General features: G+C 26.7%; 2 protein-coding genes across 3 annotated transcripts in view; one reads left to right on the top strand and one right to left on the bottom strand.

Annotated features, from left to right (window-relative positions):
• Nucleotides 1-1,710, bottom strand: part of LOC142329395 (uncharacterized) — a 37,268-nt gene extending 35,558 nt beyond the window's left edge. For both annotated transcript variants that reach the window (XM_075373963.1, XM_075373964.1), the window contains exon 1: nucleotides 1,451-1,710. In XM_075373963.1, the coding sequence (XP_075230078.1) occupies nucleotides 1,451-1,624 (174 nt within the window). In that variant the 5' untranslated portion in view covers nucleotides 1,625-1,710. The remainder of the gene's footprint in view (nucleotides 1-1,450) is intronic.
• Nucleotides 1,711-2,108: 398 nt separating this feature from the next.
• eIF1 (eukaryotic translation initiation factor eIF1) lies at nucleotides 2,109-12,851 on the top strand. Its single transcript, XM_075373863.1, has 3 exons — nucleotides 2,109-2,308; nucleotides 4,975-5,132; nucleotides 11,519-12,851. The coding sequence occupies exons 1-3, from the start codon at nucleotides 2,281-2,283 to the stop codon at nucleotides 11,663-11,665; spliced, it is 333 nt and encodes a 110-aa protein (XP_075229978.1). The 5' UTR covers nucleotides 2,109-2,280; the 3' UTR covers nucleotides 11,666-12,851.
• Nucleotides 12,852-18,826: the final 5,975 nt, after the last annotated feature.

Raw genomic sequence — 18,826 nt, 5'->3', positions numbered from 1 at the left:
ATTTTAAATATCTTAAATATGAGGGTTAATCCCTATATTAAACTCATTAATAATTACTAATTAAAATAATGATGCTCTTCTTTTAATCAATAGCCATTAAATTGTTTAAGTATACTCTTCTGAATGGTTACATTAAATGTCTTATATTTTCATTCATTTTAAAATAAATTTAATAGCAGCTTAATTCAAGGCTTAATTTATCCTTCGCAAATGATTTTGATAATAAAGTTATTGATACTATTTCACTGTATTTTCTGTATTCAGTTAATCTTTGTTGTTGTATAATCTTAAGTTTATTTAAAACTAACGTTTTCATTTTTAATACTTAAGTATATCTCCAATAACAGGAGTTTTATTAATAATAATTGTATAAAGAATGTACTATATCATTTCTTTATTATTCCTTTATTAAACATCAACATCATGATATTTTATTACTTATTCTTGAATTGTCATCTAAATAACTTAAAATAAAAACAGTCTGACACTGAAAAATATTAAATTGATCTTAAGTAATGCTACACTACTATAAAAAAAAGTAATTTGAATATAGTAATTTAGAATTGACAATCTTGTAACGTATCTTTGAATTGAAAGTGTTTTATACAGATCAAACTGTTAAAAGGTTAGGGAAATTTAAAAAAAAATGAACTGTAGACAAATAGGTGAACAGAAATATAAACTAAAAAAGCATTACCAATAAGAATCTCATATTAGAAACTGGCAGTAAACACACCATCACTATATTTTGATTACCCATGCATGTAGTTGATAAAAATACTTTCATTAAAAAGAACCTGTTGATACACTCACATACTCTTTGAACAAACACAAAATATGATTTTGTGTGTGTGTGTGTGAGGTGACAGATTTCATTATAAAAAAGAATTAGATCACACTGCCTCAGCAGAACGTCCAATCACAAAAAGATTGATTTCATTCAATTTTACAGATAAAACACTGAAGACTACTGAATATTGCTTAAATAACTTCAAATTAAAATATCTGTGAATCATAATGTCAACAATGAACTTCGATTTTTTATAATTTGCTTTACAAAACAAGAAACATATTCTAGACCTTTACAGAAATACTGAACTTATATAGTTTAGTTAAATTTGGAGTGGTTTGGAAGCATATAAAATTAGAAAATGAAAACAGTTAACTCATAGTTAATATCTACAAATATATTTCACAGTGACGTTTTTAACAAATACATTAAATATGTACGATTTCAAGTAATATGTTTACATTATAAATTTCAAAATTTTCACCGGTAATACAGTTTGCAAAAACACCATACATAACTTTCTGTTGTCAACATACCAAGCACACAGAAAACATACTTTCAAGTATAAATAAAAATCGTTCAAAGGATGAAAAATAAAACAAACATGGTCGTCAAAATTTTTATAATAACAGAATTGTATTAATATTTCTTATGAATTACCTGAAAGTAGGGACTACAAGCTGACAACAACATTTTATGACAATTTATTTTTTCTCCTTCTGCATATAAAGCAACATCAGCCATGGAACCAGTTTCTAACAACTGAGAAAATATATCTCCAACATGGCTGTGATAATTATCCCATTTCATACTATAATGATGAGGAACTGTCATTTTGATAAAAGAAATCGAAAAAATGACAGATTAAAAACTTGTAAACAAACTACCTTAACTATAACCTCAACAACCAGTATAACTGCCTCACTGCAGCACAAAGTGCAAAGCAACACACTTTCAGGTATACCACAATAAAAAAGGTTAATTTTAATTTTCATAATCTATTTTATTTAATATCCTAACTTACATATTACATGTAAATTTTATACAATTTAATTAATACCAGTACAGCCACTTATTTTTTTTAAGTAGTGATACACGACTATAACAGTATATATTGCTACGGCTAAGGATAATTTCATATAGGAACTACATATCTTCATACTACACGAATTATGTTTAGAACTATTAATTCTGTTAAACGGTACTTCAGTTCATTAAACTATCTTTTGAAATATCGTTCAATATTGTACTCCTAATATTTTAACTTGCAACCGTATGATCATGTTTTTGTGAAATAATCTCTATGCTTTTCCTCTTCCGTTTTACCTATTCATCTGTGTGTGAACAATCGAGTGTTCTTTGCCCGTTGGTTGTCAAAGGGTGTATTCTGTTTTGGATTTTACACAAGTTAAATTGTTGTTAAAAGCGACTTATTTTGGGACTTATTAATATCCTAGTGTTGTATTGTCTGTGCATATTTTGTTTGTCGTATGTCCATCCAGAATCTTAACACATTTGGTAAGTCTATTGCGCAAATTTGCACAAATTATTCTTGACGTTTTCTACAAAATGGCGTTCTATTAGTTTAATTACTATTTATTTTACTTGTTATTTATATTATTTGCTATTTAATGTAGTAATTTTAATTGTAATTAATGGACTTTAAAATATTTATTTGTTGATATGATATGAAAATAAATTTGGTTATTTCATGGCCACTTCCGTAAGCATCAAGGCCATTAATCTCACGCCCTTACAAAATAATAGATTTTTATGGTAAAATTATGATGGGATATTGATTTCAAGTATATTATTTTTCATGCATTATACTCTTACTATTTGTTAAGAGGGGGTTCGCTTGGAAGTGTTGGGTGACCTATATTTTGCTTTCCCTTTAGTCATGTTTTTTCAGTGTTTTCTTAAATTTGACCATAAAAAACTTGAAGTGGCTCCTTTGTTGATTGTATTTCACATTGTCTTTTTATTTTCTTTCGTACGAGTCATTTCATAATTAAAAAAAAAGTTAGTATACCCAAACCATATTAATTGGTTTTGTTGTTTCACCAAGTCATTGATTGTAATTAAGCATAAATGATTCAGACTTAGTTTAGCCATATAGTTAATCTTTTTGAAGAAACAAATGCTAATCAATTTTAAAACTACATCCCAAACAAATTTTTTATTATAAATCAGATTATTTAGAAAGCAATTACCTCATATATTGCAAATCTTAAATTTTCAAAACTAATTTCTTATAAAGATAATGTTTTGTAATGGATCAGAAATTTTTGGGTTATCTTTTGACACTTCATCTTTGTTTGATGATTGCAATGCACTTCGAACTTTGCTATCTGGTGAAAGTTCTAATGAATAAATTTCCTTGATGTATAAAAATTGGATATTAATTGAAAAATTATAACGATTTTGATTCTGATTTGTTTTATTTACTTTTTCTAGTAAAAAATGTAAAATAATATATGTGTAAAAAAATAGATTAGTAGTATGTTTGCAAAATTACCTTAAAACTAAAATTATTCTTTACAACCTTTAAATCTTTGTTTAATAAAGTTCAAAATTTATAAATTATTTTATTATATATAAAATTATAGTAAATATAATTACAATAAATGATAATTCTGTTTCTATTGTCAACATACATTATTTTATTTTTGGGGGGATTATCTGCATTAGTATACAATAAAAACTTAATAATTTTACTTATATTCAAATTTTGTTGAAATAATTTTATACAGGTCAAAATATAGTAAATAAGTAAAATAAATTTATTGAAATTTCACATCTTGTAGAAAACTAAATTTTCTAACATGAATGCATTAAAGCAGTATTTTGTAGCTGTTAAATCTTTCTTTATTTGTTTTAGTTGTAATGTAAATGTATTTAATGATTATTTTGTTGTATATAAAATTCACGCTTGAATAATAAACAATTATAATTGGAAAAAAATAATAAACTAGTTTTAAAGATGTTTATGAAAATTGTTTATCTTATTGAATTAATTAGTTTTTTTAATTTACCTTGTGAGAATGCTAATGGTCATTTATGTATTTGAAGTTGACCTTCTAAATATTAATATTGTTCCATGTTTAGAATTAGACAATTAAGAATGACCTTTCTACATTAATCTACAGTTGTGCTGCGTGCTAAATCTGTCTGTGATAAAGCTTTAAAGAGCATATTGAAATATGAATTATAATATATTTTTTCTGAACTCAAATTATTTTGGATTTATTAACTCATTTATTCTTATTTACAAATAAAATTGTTTATATATATTTATAAATAAAATTCTGTTAATTTGTCAAAGGTAAAATTATGGTCCAAGCCTTGAACTTTTTCCCTTATTATTTGTCCTACAAAAATGAAACATTTTGTTAAATAAGACCCAAGTTAAGTCATATAGGCTGTACAAAAAAATTAAAATAAATCAATTATTGAAAGGAAATAACTGACAATATTTACGTGTTAGCTGTATATAAATATAAACCAATTCAAAGTTCCATATAGTTCTTCCACATTTTAGAGCTTAAGCACTCATTTCTTTTGATTAACAAAGTGATCAGACTGAGTGGCTTAAGAAGTAGCAGCTATTTATGTAGCAAAGAACCTCAAACTTACTTTCAACTGTTTCTCTCTCTCTCTCTCTCTCTCTCTCTATATATATATATTCTTTTTTTAATATATAATATAAAACAATGTGCTTATGTATCACAATATTAAAAAAACTACTTAAGATTCATAACAAAATAAATATACCCTCTTCCACATTTTTGAAACTGATTCTATTTTGTCATTTTTTTTTTATAAACCTAGTTAATTTTTATAACCATATGCAGTAATTTTTTTCAAAATCTTTATAATGTTTTTCTTTGTAAAAAATCAGAATTAATTATCTTTGAAAGCGATAGTAAAGTTTATTTGTTCTTGATTTTATAATTGCTTGTTTTAATATTTTACCTCTTATAAAAGAAAAGTAAAAAATTATTTTAAAGGTGTTAGCTGTTCAGACCATAAGATTCTATTATTTTTTACCATTTGCTATTCATGCATGGATGAAATGTGTAGGCTAATAAAAGGAATCAAATTTTTTTGAGATTTAATTAATTTTGGCATTTTAATTTATTCCTGTGCCATTAATTCTTGTACAATTGTTTTTATTTTTGCAGACCCCTTTGCAGATGCAATCAAGGGTTCAGAAGATGATGTACAGGACGGTTTAGTGCATATAAGAATTCAGCAGCGCAATGGTCGCAAGACCTTAACCACTGTGCAAGGCCTATCTTCTGAGTATGACCTGAAAAAAATTGTCCGAGCATGTAAAAAGGTAATTTTAAAAAATATTATAATTTATTTTGATAAAATGTCATTCACATCACACCAGACTATTTTTTTTACAGGACATTTTGGTGTTTGAAAAGAGCCGTATTATGCTTTTGTTGCTATTTTTAATGAGTTAATATAAAAGATATCTTGACAAATTTATTTTAAATTAAAAGATTTCTGTTTACACAAACAATGTTAATATTGATGTATTCTGAAATACTATTAAATAAAATGCATTTTCTGGATACTCATAATGTAGATGTGCACATTTAAAGATATATTTCTATTAACCCTTAAAAGTTATTTTATTCTGTATTCACTTTATTTATTTTTTATCTTCACATATTCTCATAATTATTATTTCATAAAATTATTATGTGTTAACAGGAATAATAATTTCTCTTGTTAATTTTTTTCTTTGTAATGCTACTCTGATCAAGGTTTTGCTTTGTTTTTCTTGATCCTTTCAGGGAAATGCTGGAGCAATTGTTATCTTATCCATGGAATAGCACGTTTGTTAATTCCTGATGTCATGATTTATTTATTGTATAATTTTATATGAAAATTCATCCTTTAATTATATCAATTTAATAAAAGTCATATTTATGTTTATTATACAAATCATATTTCATAGTTCATGAAGGTTTTCCTTTATTTGAAAAAAGAGAAAATTTCAAAATCAGTTATATTACAGTCATCGTGTATATGTTGGTAAGTTTTTAATTGATTCAGTGTGTGATTTTTCTTTCTTAGGATAGGTTTGTTATCTTTATTATATTTACTTACTATTTATAACATTTATACAATTTCTTGTATTTTAAACATTTTTATTTTGAATTTTCGTCAGTTATTAATATACTGGAGTTGCTATTTGTTAACAGTATTTTAAGATTTTGTTTTTTATAACTGTCAAAATATTTTGAATACTCATGTTATTAATTCAGGAAATGGGATTTTGGATATGAATTTATTGTAGTGCCCAGATTACACTAGTAAAGTGTGTTTTAGGGACTTAATAAAATTAAGCAATAAATAGTTTTATTCAGATAACATTAAAAATAAATAAAGGAGTATTTATTAAGCGTATGTCTTTGATATAATTATTTATTATAAGTATGTAATAAATTACATACATTTATTTTACATACATTTATTGTAATGTATGAAGGAAGTGCCTAAAATATTATTTTGTTAAATAATAAGAGATTTTATTCATTTTAAATACTTGAATTAGAAATGTTTGAAAAGTATGCAGCAAGTAGTTAACTCTTAGATAACTTTTTATTGTGTTTGAATTCTCTGCTATTCTGTGCATGTAATAATGGAAAGTATTTTGTGAATAATTCTATATGTTAAAAATATACTATTGTATTGAGTAATATGGAAAGTAATGGGAACAATGTTTATAGACATAATTGATTCTGTAATATATAAACTGTAGAAGTTTTAAGTATTATATTTCATTAGGTTTCGTGAAGATATACTTTCTGTATGAGTTGGTTCAAGTGTGTTTATTTTAAAATGCTAACACATACAAGTATTAATATATTATTCAGTTTTTATTTTTAAAATTAACTATAGTGTTGTCAGAAGAAAACATTTTAGAGTTATAGTGGACTTCATTCTTCAGTCTTCTTTTTTTTATTGTATGTTACATTAAAATTTATTTTTATTGATAAGTTTGTAATATTGAGTTTATAATGGTAGGATTTTTAGATGAACTGACATAATGAAATCACTATTTACAATTCATCATTTATTTAATACAATATGCAAGAATTGATATTTTATTATTGATATTCAACTTTGTTGACCTCCTCGCCAAAACTTGTAGTATCTTTGTTTATCATCCAGATGGTTATGGGTTTAGATTCTGGTCAGGCATGGCATTTATCACACACTAAAAATTTCTAGTCTTCTCTTTAATAGTAGGTGAAAGCCAGGAAGAGCATCTGGCAATAAAAAGCAATCCCAATCCCTCTGAGGAAAATAGTTGTGTTATTGATATGATACTAAATGTTGTCAACCCTTTTTAATATCAAATGTTAATTTGACTTCTTTAAATATATGCATTAAGTATTTCTACAAACTGAACTTCAATGATTTGGACTAAAATATTTGTATAGCAGTTAAAAACCCACAGAATGTAAGAGTAGAATTTTAATTCACATCCTGCAGTCTACCAATAAAGCTGGAAGTGACAAAATTAAGGATAGGTTATGACTTAAGGCATGATCTATATGTGGAATGATATATGCCTAGTGCATTTTTTTTTTATTCATCATGGTTTCATGGAGAATCTATAATCTATTTCAGGCATATCTCTTTGTTTATTTTTTACGTCAGTTATATTTTATCAGTTTTAATTTGTGTAGGGCTTTTTTTCTGGTCTTTCAGACATATTTATTTTTCTGGAGTATGTTATGCCTAATTGCTGCTGTTGTCTTCAACAGTTTTTTTTAAATTCTTTTGATTATGCTTTATTCATAGATTTGGAAAATTCTTATTCTTAAATTCTAATTTTTGTACATGTGAAAATTCTCTGCATGAAATTAGCAAAATCGTTGATATGAGACATGTTTATATTGTACATTACATTTCAAATGAATTAATTTATAACTCTTAATTTATCAGTATAAGTAAATTAGTCTATTTTTAATGTATTAGTTACAAAAATATTTGTACTTCAGACCCTAGTAACATAAACACTGCTCAAAAAAAGTTAATAGATAAATTATATTTGTTTTATGTTTTTAACATAACATTTTAATACAAAAATTAAAAAAATAATTAAATTCCAGAATATATCTAAGAATTAAAAATTCATTTGGAAATATGCTTACAGATCATTTCAGAACTATAATAATAGTTACTTTTCCTCAGTGATTTCAGGAAAATTTAGTTTGCTGCACCACTGAGAATAATTCTTTATAATTTGAAAAGATGTTATGAAAATAACGTATTACAAAGTGAACTGTACATTTTCTTAAGATTAAACAACATTAATCGTGCTCGGTTAAAGAAAAAATAATTAATTTGGAACTGAGATGTGATGAATAGTAAAAAAAATTCAGAAGTTTATAATAACAAAGAAATAGTTATTATTTTTTTGTGCAATTCATATTTCATTTGATTTTTGTTAGAATAAAAGTTTAATCTTAGTTGTGAAAAATCAAAGAATATAAAAAGCATGAATTTAATTAACAACTGGAAACATTAATTATTGTTGAGAGCCAGATTTTTTTATCTAATCAGCTCTGTTAGGAATTGTTACCAATTACATAGGATAAATACCTTTACGTCAGTGATTATGATTGTAGCCAGTATTTAGAATAACCTTAATACCCGAAGCTCATGATTTACTTGAACCGTATTAAGAATTGATTACTAAAATATGCACAATAGAGAACTTATAGAACTAACTCTAATTCTTATAGAATTAACTTATAGATCAGTATTCATTTTCAATATTTTCTCTAAATATTTCAACAGGGTTATTTATTAGTTATAGAATCATACTGTCTTAAATTAACGTAATAAAAAGATTTTTGAAATGAAAGGTGGAATTTTAGTTTCACTTGGATTTTTTGAAAGTATTTCTAAGATTTTTTATTTTAATTTGATTGGATTGATGATGTGAAGTAGTTGTTTCTCCATTTCTTTTTATTATCTGCCAACTCTAATCTTTTATACTCTTACATCCTGTATACATGCTAAATTTCAAATATTTTTATATATTTTTTTGGATCCCTTTAATATTGTTTACTTTCTACACTTCTAGAAATAAATTTAATAATCTGGGTGCCTTATGTCTCCTAACAATCTTAATAGTTTTTACAAACTTCTGCCACAAACTTATCTTTTTCCTTGTTTTCATAGTTTTTATCATTCAATCTATTTAAAAATATTTACTTAAGTTTTGCATTTGATAAGTCCCTCTAGCTTTTTGTTTGTTTTTCTGGCTTCCTCTTTTTTATGGTTGCTAGCTACTAAAAAATTTCAGTAGTGTGCAATGAACTGAACTTTGCAGTTATAACTTCAGTGATAAACATAAATCTTGTTAGATTGGTCGGGTGTGACTGACTGTTAAGATTTTACCTTAGTAGATACTATACTGTGAGACATTCCAAATATTGTGGAATCTGAATTTGTAAGTGATGAAATTTACAAAGTGGCCTTTGTGCTGTACCACAAACATTTTTAAGGTTATATAATTCTTTAATGTGATCTAAACAAATGTTTATTTTCTTTGGTTAGCTTGTAGTACTAGCTCCCCATCACAGCTTTCGCCCACGCTATATGATTACTTGCATTTCCGGTAGCAGTCAATCTTTGTATTTTATTTTTTTAGTTAAGCAACTGGAGGTGAATGTAGCTTTCACACATACTGTAACAGTGGCAGTGGCTGTGTTGGTTTTGCTACAGCGTACCCCTTTAAAAACATGAAGTGGTTTTTAAATATTTATCTGAAGAGTATTTACAAGCCCAAATCTGCTGAATCTCATTTATTATAGTCTGGATTGGACAAATTTACAATCATTGTCCAAAATTTTTTTTGTCTTTCTTCATCCCCTTTCAAGGTTGAATTTCAAAAAAGATTTCATTCACAAAAAATCAGGTTGATTTCTTCATTTGAAACCTAGAAATTAAACAAATAACAGGGTTTCAAATAATTCAAAAATCCATTTTAATCCTTACTCAAAAATTTCAAAAAATCTAGAATATACTTTTTTTTATATGAACCTTCTCAGTTATGCCAAGAAACATGGGTAAAAATTTGGTTGCAATTGATCAGGTAGTTTTTTGTTTATCCTGAACAAAGAAAAACCCTCTTCCTTTTTATTTAATGTTAGAGTAATCCAGTCTCAAGTTTTGCATACTGATCTATACTTTACTTAGTCCTACTTCTGCCGTGAAGCATAGAAATTTATTATTTATTTACAACATTGAAAGTGATAGCAGCAGTGTTTTATTATTTATTCTTGTTTAAATCTTTCAGCGTTAAATTCCAGATTGATGTTTAGGGTAGTCTCACATACCATCAGTTTTCTTTCTGCTTTAGCACGTAACATAATTCCCTGCCGCCTATTAGTTCTCTACTTTTTTTCTTAGCGTCTTTGCACCTCTACTATTATTTACTTTGCATTTTCTATCAATTTAATTTTGTATTTGTCAATACAATCCTTTAAGTGGATTTATATGCTCACTTATCAATTATTATTTATTGTCAAAACATTTGTGCCAACTGTTTTACCTGGAATTTTCTTGCGACTTTTTTCCCAAACTTTACTTTTTCATTTTTTTAACAAATCTACTTTGATATTAACCTTTTTGATTTTAGTTGGTTCAAATTTTAATATTACATCACTATCTTTTAGTTTATCTGTAACTCGCATTTTTATCAGATTTTTTCTTGGTTTATTAATCTGTAGCCTACATTTCGTAATAGCTAAACATTTTTTTAGAATCTTTGCATCTTTTTGATTATGTTTTACAGTATAGTTTAGTTTTGAAGTTTTTTCCTAACCGTTATGTTTTTCATGTGAGATACTCTTATATCTCCTGGCATTGCTTTGATTAAACCATAGTGTCTCAGCTATTTAATTTTTCATTCTTCTGCTACTGGAATTCCACATAATCATTAGATTTTCATTATCTTTTACATACTGGATTAGATTATACAGGGATTGAATTGCAGTTTTGTCATTCTTTTCATGAATATCATGACCAAAATATCTTGAAATGGTGCGTGTAATAGCATATTTGCTTTATCGTTTTAATTCAGTAAATCATTTTTTTGTAATCTAATATACATCATCTTTATTTCTGATACTTCACTATAAATAATACATCTAACTTTATTTTATGCATTTTGTGTTAAATTACCTAACTGTTTATTTTTAATTTAGTAATTATATTTAAGTTAGTAAAAACTGCTAAATTGCAATTTGTAGCTTAATGATTAGAATAGGCTGAAGTTTCTCAAGGATTTTTAAAAAAAATATCATCCATTATGAGAAAGTACAATGTGGTAATGTTATCAAAGGTGGTTTATTACCTCTCTTGGGTACGTCAGCTGCTGTCTTATTTCTTGAAGTTCTCAGTGTGTGAGGGGATCTGTTACAGTGTTTATTTTTTATGAATGGCCTTGAGAGTTATCTTTGTGGATATTAGTGAATATAGGTATAGTTTGGATGGCTGGTTAAGAATTTTTTTTTAAAGCTAAGGGTGTGATTTACAGATATTCAGAAGTGTGCTTGAAATTGCTGTAGTTTAATGAATCTTCAATTTCTATGTTAAGTTTGTCATTTGAAACATTTTTGTAAGTAGATATTGTATTTAATATTTTCCTTCTGATTTCTCTTATTATTTATTTTTTTTTTTCAGGAATTTGCATGCAATGGCACTGTAATAGAGCACCCAGAATACGGGGAAGTTCTCCAGTTGCAGGGTGACCAACGAGAGAACATCTGCCAGTGGCTGACTAAAACTGGTCTCGCAAAGCCAGACCAATTGAAAGTCCATGGTTTTTAAACAAGCCAAAAATGACACAACCTGTTATACATTAATGCATGACTCACTGCAAAGAGCAATAAATAAATAAATAGTAGCGCAAAAATTTTCCTCTCAACTTTCAATCAGTTTTCACACAGATAATTTGTTTTGTTATTGATTTTATATTATTTTTTCATTTATTTATTTATTTATTTTTTTTTTTTTTAATTATAGTACAGTATTCTTTGATTTCGTACAACAAAGCAGTCTGTTTACTCGAATGCAAAATGAGTATGTTTTACTGGAGCTAGTATGTATCTTGATGCAATTGATATTTTTAGAGAAGTTTATTATTATAACTATTATTTTTTAAGAAAATATAAAAATTATAATTTTTATGTTATTATGAAAGTAAATATTTCTTATATTTAATAAAATGTATGTTTTATTTTGTTATTTTTTACATTCACTATTTGTTTCATTTTTATTTTACAGTCATTTACTGTTTACTATAAAATAATTGTTAAATATGATACATCCTGACACTACACTTAAATTTCACTTTTTTCATCTCGCATCGGGTGTGTTATATTATTTTATTTCACCCGATCGAATTACCGTGCCTTTTCCAGTGGTAGCTCAATGCGCCGAGGTTGTGCAAGCCACTTAATTCTTACCAGCATTAATAGTACGGTGATAGCTGTTAGGATAAAAAAATGTTGTTTATGGTATTAATTAAATTAAATTATAATATGCAGGCTACATATATTTTTAATTTTATGTCTTGGTGTTCTAGTGTCATATCGTCAGTATGAATAATATAAATATTAATGTGCTACATATTGTTTCCAGTAAATAAAATCTCCAGTTGCTTATATAATGGTGTATTTAATTATTAATCTTTATTTCAATCCCCTTTTTTATCATAGTATGGCATCTACAATTTGTTTTACTACTTATTTTATTTTTAAATATTATACTTTCTTATTCTATAAGCATGTATTTAAAAAAAAAATTATATAATTTATTTATATTTCATTAGTTGATTTTAAAAAAAAAAAATATATATATATATATGTTTGTTATATTAATTACAGATTGGTATGGAGTATAATTATATGATGTATAGTAATTAATTAATTGTGCTAATTTTAATTGTTGGTAGTCATTGTGTAATTAATTTTTATTTTGAAAATACATTTTTCCAATAAAGAATAAAACTTGATTCTTTTTTCATTATTTTAAATTTTTAATTAACAATGTTTGTGTAACACTCTATAGATATATTATTCAGGGATAGAATATACAGCAAACAATGTAAATTAAGACTTGCTAATAAAAAAGATAGTTATGATAAAATGGATATTGTGTGGGATTCAATGTGTATGCCTTCATGATTAGAGTCACATTTCCAGTAAGGCTGTTTATTTTATTTACAAATGTATTTCTCAACTATTGTTAATTAATCATACCATTAAAATAAAATTTATAATTTTTAAATAACATGAGAGTGTTGAGGACTAAGTATTTTAACTGTTAGGACATTAATTTACCATTGTTAAATGGTAACCGTAATAGTGGACACCATACCACTGTTAAATTTAGTTTTGAATATTTACAGTACCCTAGTTATATATAATTAATCTATGAACTAGTGCCAAACAGAATATAAAATAAATTTCTGTACTATAAACTTTGTAAATATAAATTTACAAAGTTCCTCTTTTTGGGTTGTCCATTTAGGCATCATAACAAAAGCCCATGTTTAATTATAATGTTAGATATTTTCTTACTATTTAAGTTACAGAGGACAATTCTTTTTAAGTGAACAGTACTTGCAGAAGGGGTAACAGAAATAAATTTTGAATTATGTTGGAAGTGCAAAAAAAAGCTCAAATTAAAAAGAAACAATGATGATTTTAGAGCTAAACTGGTGAAGTTTGGCCTTGTTGGGAGCAATATTCATAAAGTATAGATTGGTTAGTAATTGGATATCTCAAATTACTAACTGCATCGTTTGAATGATGTTCTCGCTTGGACTACGCTACTAATGTAAGCGAATACTACTAATGTTATGAATGATTAGTAAATTTTATTACTACTTTTAATTCGTCACTCACTTGGAGTTGGAAGATGAATACGCCGAATACTAACTACTAATAGGAATATGAATGATGAAAGAATCTCTACTACTTTTCATTTTCACTTGAGTGAATATTTTAACACACAATCACTAATTCCAGCAATTTGTTCATATCACCACTCCTACTATTAATTTAAAAAAAAATTTAATTCATACTTGTAAACTGTATATTATAATTTTCAGGTCTTAGAAATATCGCCACACTATTATCATTCCACTGTCATTTTTATTAACACAAAAGATATCACTTAAATAAAATGCCAATTTTGTTTTTTTAATTAAAAAGCATTTGATGCAGCACTATTAAATTCTTAACTACAAAAATAATTATTAATTAAGGTTCTTTCAGAAAATATGATATGATAATCACTTTCAAATGTCATTTATAATTTTTTTTAAACATAGCTTTTACAATCTACTTTTAACAATCTAAGTTTTAATTTTTGTTCGTAAATTTTAAAGGTTATTAAACCTAATATCAGGTAAAACAAGTTATAAAAGATAAATCAGTTTCAAATTCTGCGTTAAAATAGCCATTTAAAAATTATTTTGTCCAGGTTTTTTTTTTGAAGATAGTCTTCATCTATGAAGACTATCTTCAAATCACTATCATCAAGATGTGTCTAGTCTGTTCATATACAAATTGATTAGCTGTCCAGCCCTTAGAAAACACTCTTTCTGAGGGAATGATGTTGCAAGTATTCAGGAGCATTTTAAATTTATTTCTTAAAATTCAGGTAATGAATTTTTATGCAGTTACAAGATTCCAATGGATTTTTCAGTCTGTTTAGTTGTGCCATTTCCAAATATTGTCTGTATAGATGCGGCATTTCCAAATATTGTCTGTATAGATGCGGCATTTCCAAATATTGTCTGTATAGATGCGGCATTTCCAAATATTGTCTGTATAGATGCGGCATTTCCAAATATTGTCATTTGCAATAATTTGGTTATTCCAGGGGTCATTGTTTGCACTTTACATAATTTTTCTTCAAATAAATTTCAAAGACCATTGTTAGAATTAGTATCTGAGGTTCTAAGATTTTCATTTAACAGCAGTCAATGTCCATTTGCCTTGAATTAATTAAATTTGTAATCTCGTCAGTTATGCATTTTTGGGTATGCTTTGCATTTTCTATGCCAGATGCAGTTTTTTTAAATCTGATCAACGTAGCTTTGGCTACCTAATTTATTACCTTCCAAATGGCTAAGCCTTCTGCTTAGCTTGAAGTAACTTCAAGTAAGTCTTTTAAATCTGAACATTTGTTTCTAGAATTAAGAAATTTAATGTATGTTGCAGCCCTCGTACTAAGGAAACAATGCCATTATCTGATATTTTTTCTCCTTACGATTTGATAGTTATTTGCTGAATATGCTTTAAAACACTAATACAGTCTGACGATTATCCGTTCTAAGGCATCCAAATATTGAGGAGCATTTGGAATTTCAGATATACTAACGAACAGTAGATCTTTTACTTCCAATAGTCTTTCCAGCATTATTGAAACAGAATTCCACCTGGTAGAGACATCCTATTTAAGTTTTAATACAGATTTCTCCATGGTCATTTGTTTATCCCTTAATTTTCTAGGTGCCGTAACACTATGTTTAAAATGTGATACAGGATACCTGCATTTTTTCAATAAATTTGAGAACTCTTTGTTCTGTTTAATAGCGTCTTGTACAAATAAATTGAAGGTGTGAGCCACACACAGATGGTAAATTTAAATGTTCATTAATTGCATTTTTTATGTTGTATCCATTGTCGGTGATATTCCATTCTTTTAAAATAGAGCCGATTGCCATTCCTGTATGAGCGACTAATATTTTGCGAGTCGTGAGTACAATTGAATGCAGTTTGTTACTGTGTATAAAATGACTAGTAACAATCGATTTATTGATTTTTATGACTAGTATGTCGATTTATTGGCTAACAAAATATGTGTTATTGAATTTAAAATATTGATAATTTTTTCTGAGTAAATTTGTTGTAGCATTGTACATGATAAATGTTTCCTACTAGGTGGCATATACAGTGGTTGCAATTACTTTGTATATTCTAAAAAACCAGGATTTTCAACCAACGATAAAGGTTGAAAATCAGAAGCTACCATTTTAATGATGCATCTATTATCAATCGCAGTTTTTTCTGCTGTAGATAATTCTTTGTCATAACATCCAAATAAACCTAGTTGGTTTTTTTGGGTAGAGCTTGTTTTTTTGAGTTTTAGTTTCAGAAGTATTATCTCTTTCGTTATTATTATTGTTACTAATTCCTCATTTAATTCTAAAGGATGTTTCCATTTGAGTGCTCTTTTGGTTTGTAGTATTGCCGAAAAACTTTTTTTTTCTAAATGTTTTTTTACAAATTTTACAAGAAACACTTTTTTTTGTCTTCAGTTTTAGTAAAAAATTCCAAACGATTGATGATTTCCTCCTTGGTTTCATAATTCTGTTCTATAAATACAACTTAATATGAAAGTTTCTAAACAGCTAAAAGTAATGAAACTCAATAAAACCAAAGTTTAATGAAATAATCTCTAAATGAGTAAATTCTATTTAGTAATAACTCCCATAATACTAAAATAAACAAAAAATTCTTAGACTGAATCCAAAAACTAAAGAAACAAAACTCAAAAATGCTATTATTTAACACTGATTGGAACTGTATTGAATAATACCATATGAATTAATGAAATATTTATAAACAAAAAACAAAGATATCAAAATACTAGCGACTGATTGAGAATCAGATAATTCAAATAAAACCACTGCATTTGCAGAAAATGATTTTCAGGGAGGGATTAATTGCGGCGCCTGTAACTAGTTGACAGTCATAACTTATGAAATGATTTGTTAATAACAGCTATGAAAGCATATTTGTACTTGTGAAAAATATTAGTAATTTTGAATAAATCATTCTATTACTATATCTCTATTATTAAAATCATTCGATTTTGTCCATCAGTAGTATCGACTGTGTAGTAGTTGAATGATAAACCATTAACTAACAGAGCATAGACACAAAGTTCAAGTGTGGGGGGAAAACGGAACTTCAACAACAATTCAAAATTTATTTCTCTTACCCCTCATCAGCACGTACTGTTCATTTAGAATGAGCTGTTAATTTTTATTTTTGAGCTTGTGTCTTTTTTTGTCTTTAGATTTATATATTAATTTGTGTAAGAGGCCATTACTTAAGATTAACCAGCCATGTCATATGTCATTCTATCTTGAATAATTTTAGTTTGGTTTCAATTCTCAACCAGATTCTGACATTTCATTTTTTATCTACTTGAGGTTTTTATAAAAGGCAATTTATTCTTTTGGAGCAATTTGGATTACTACACCTTATATGGATAATTATCAAATTGTTAGTAGTAATTTGTAATATTGAATTCTATTGGTAAAGGTTTATGACAATGCAATTATTTGCCCTGAAAAAGGGTTTATTGAATGGAAGAAATGTATTGCAGTATTATTATATTTAACAGTCAATTGTATGAATGTGACATTAAACTACTGCATATTATATTGAATTATAATAGAGAAAAATTAATTGAAAAACACAGTGACTCCTTATATTTTTAAAATAAATTCTGTAATTTTTACCTGTTTTACAATCTTTGAAGGATGCCATAGACTAAGGCAGCTGGTTTTTTTTCATAAAATAATGATTATGCTTTTTACAAAATTAATTTTATGAGTGAAAATTATATATGTAACATCCAGATGGATCATTGATCTTTCTGCATAAATACACATTACAGGGTTAAAAATTACTTTTGCATAATGTTTTTTTGTTAACAAATCATCCTTTGTAAGATATGATGTGATGCTCCATATTAATTTTCTACTTTAGATGTTTTGTTAGTAATTTAATTATTTTTGTAGTTTCTAAAAAAATATTTAATACAAGTGCTGCATGATTATAGTTCAGAATGAATGCTATGTAAATCCTACATAAAATGAAGTAAAATATTTGTCAACTTTTCAATAACCAAATTATAACTGTACAGTATTCAGCTTTTAAACCATGGTTTTTATTTATTGATGTGATTATCAGCATTATTCACTTTGTGTAAAATATATAACTCAATTATATATACACACACACACATCCCATAATAAAAGTTACAGCTTTCATGAAAAATAAAGATATCTCTTTCAGCAGCTAAACTTCTTTTTCAGTCTATAAAATTGGAGACATTCTTGGAAATCATTTTGAAATATTATAAACATTGGTCATCACTCATTGGCATTCTTGTATCTTTTCCCCCTCAGAGCATTTTTCAAGTGAGGAAACTATAGTCCGTCTCAGGAAACTGTGCAGCAGATATAAATATGAATTCAGCATGTATTAGTAATTTTTCTGTAGTTTAGGCTGAATCATTCTGTCACTCCTATGTACAATCATTACTTTGTGTAAAATAATGTACCGTAGTATTACTTGTCTGGCACTGTGACATGCTGATTTTAGGCAATTAAAAATTTTGTTGAATCTGATATTTAATAACAATTACATCAATTGCAGTGCTTCAATTATTCAGTCAGTGAAAGTATTTTGGTCTATACACTTTTATAGTTCATTTTTATATCAGCTTTATTAAATGTTATTTTCATTTTTAATTTAATCTTGTGTTTTTGTGCCAATTGGGTTTTAACAAGGAGTGATTCTGTTGTAAAACATAAATCAGGAAAACCCGTAAGTAGTTCTGAAAAAAAATTACAACGTATAAATTAGCTTAAGACAAGATAGCAAATAATGGAACAATTGTTAGCGAAAGAACGATTTTTAATATTAAAAAAAAATACAAATTGATGGTAAACATGTTAACCCTAAAAAAGACTCAAAAGCATGTGAAAACAAAAAGTTGGACAATTTTACTAAAACTGATATCAGAAAAAGTTTTTTATTGGGTGGTCCAGTAACATTTGTGCCTAGCGTGGAGATGGGTGGGAATAGAGCTGCCATCTTGACATCAACACATTTCTACACTCAATACACATCAAGCAGTTGTAGTGTGTGGACTGTGATTTTTCTACTTTGTTCATTG

This window comes from Lycorma delicatula, chromosome 8 (assembly GCF_047948215.1).
Source record: "Lycorma delicatula isolate Av1 chromosome 8, ASM4794821v1, whole genome shotgun sequence".
In the NCBI taxonomy this organism is placed as follows: Eukaryota; Metazoa; Arthropoda; class Insecta; order Hemiptera; family Fulgoridae; genus Lycorma; species Lycorma delicatula.
Note: the sequence above shows the minus strand (reverse complement) of the source record. Positions and strands in the feature narration are given on the sequence as shown.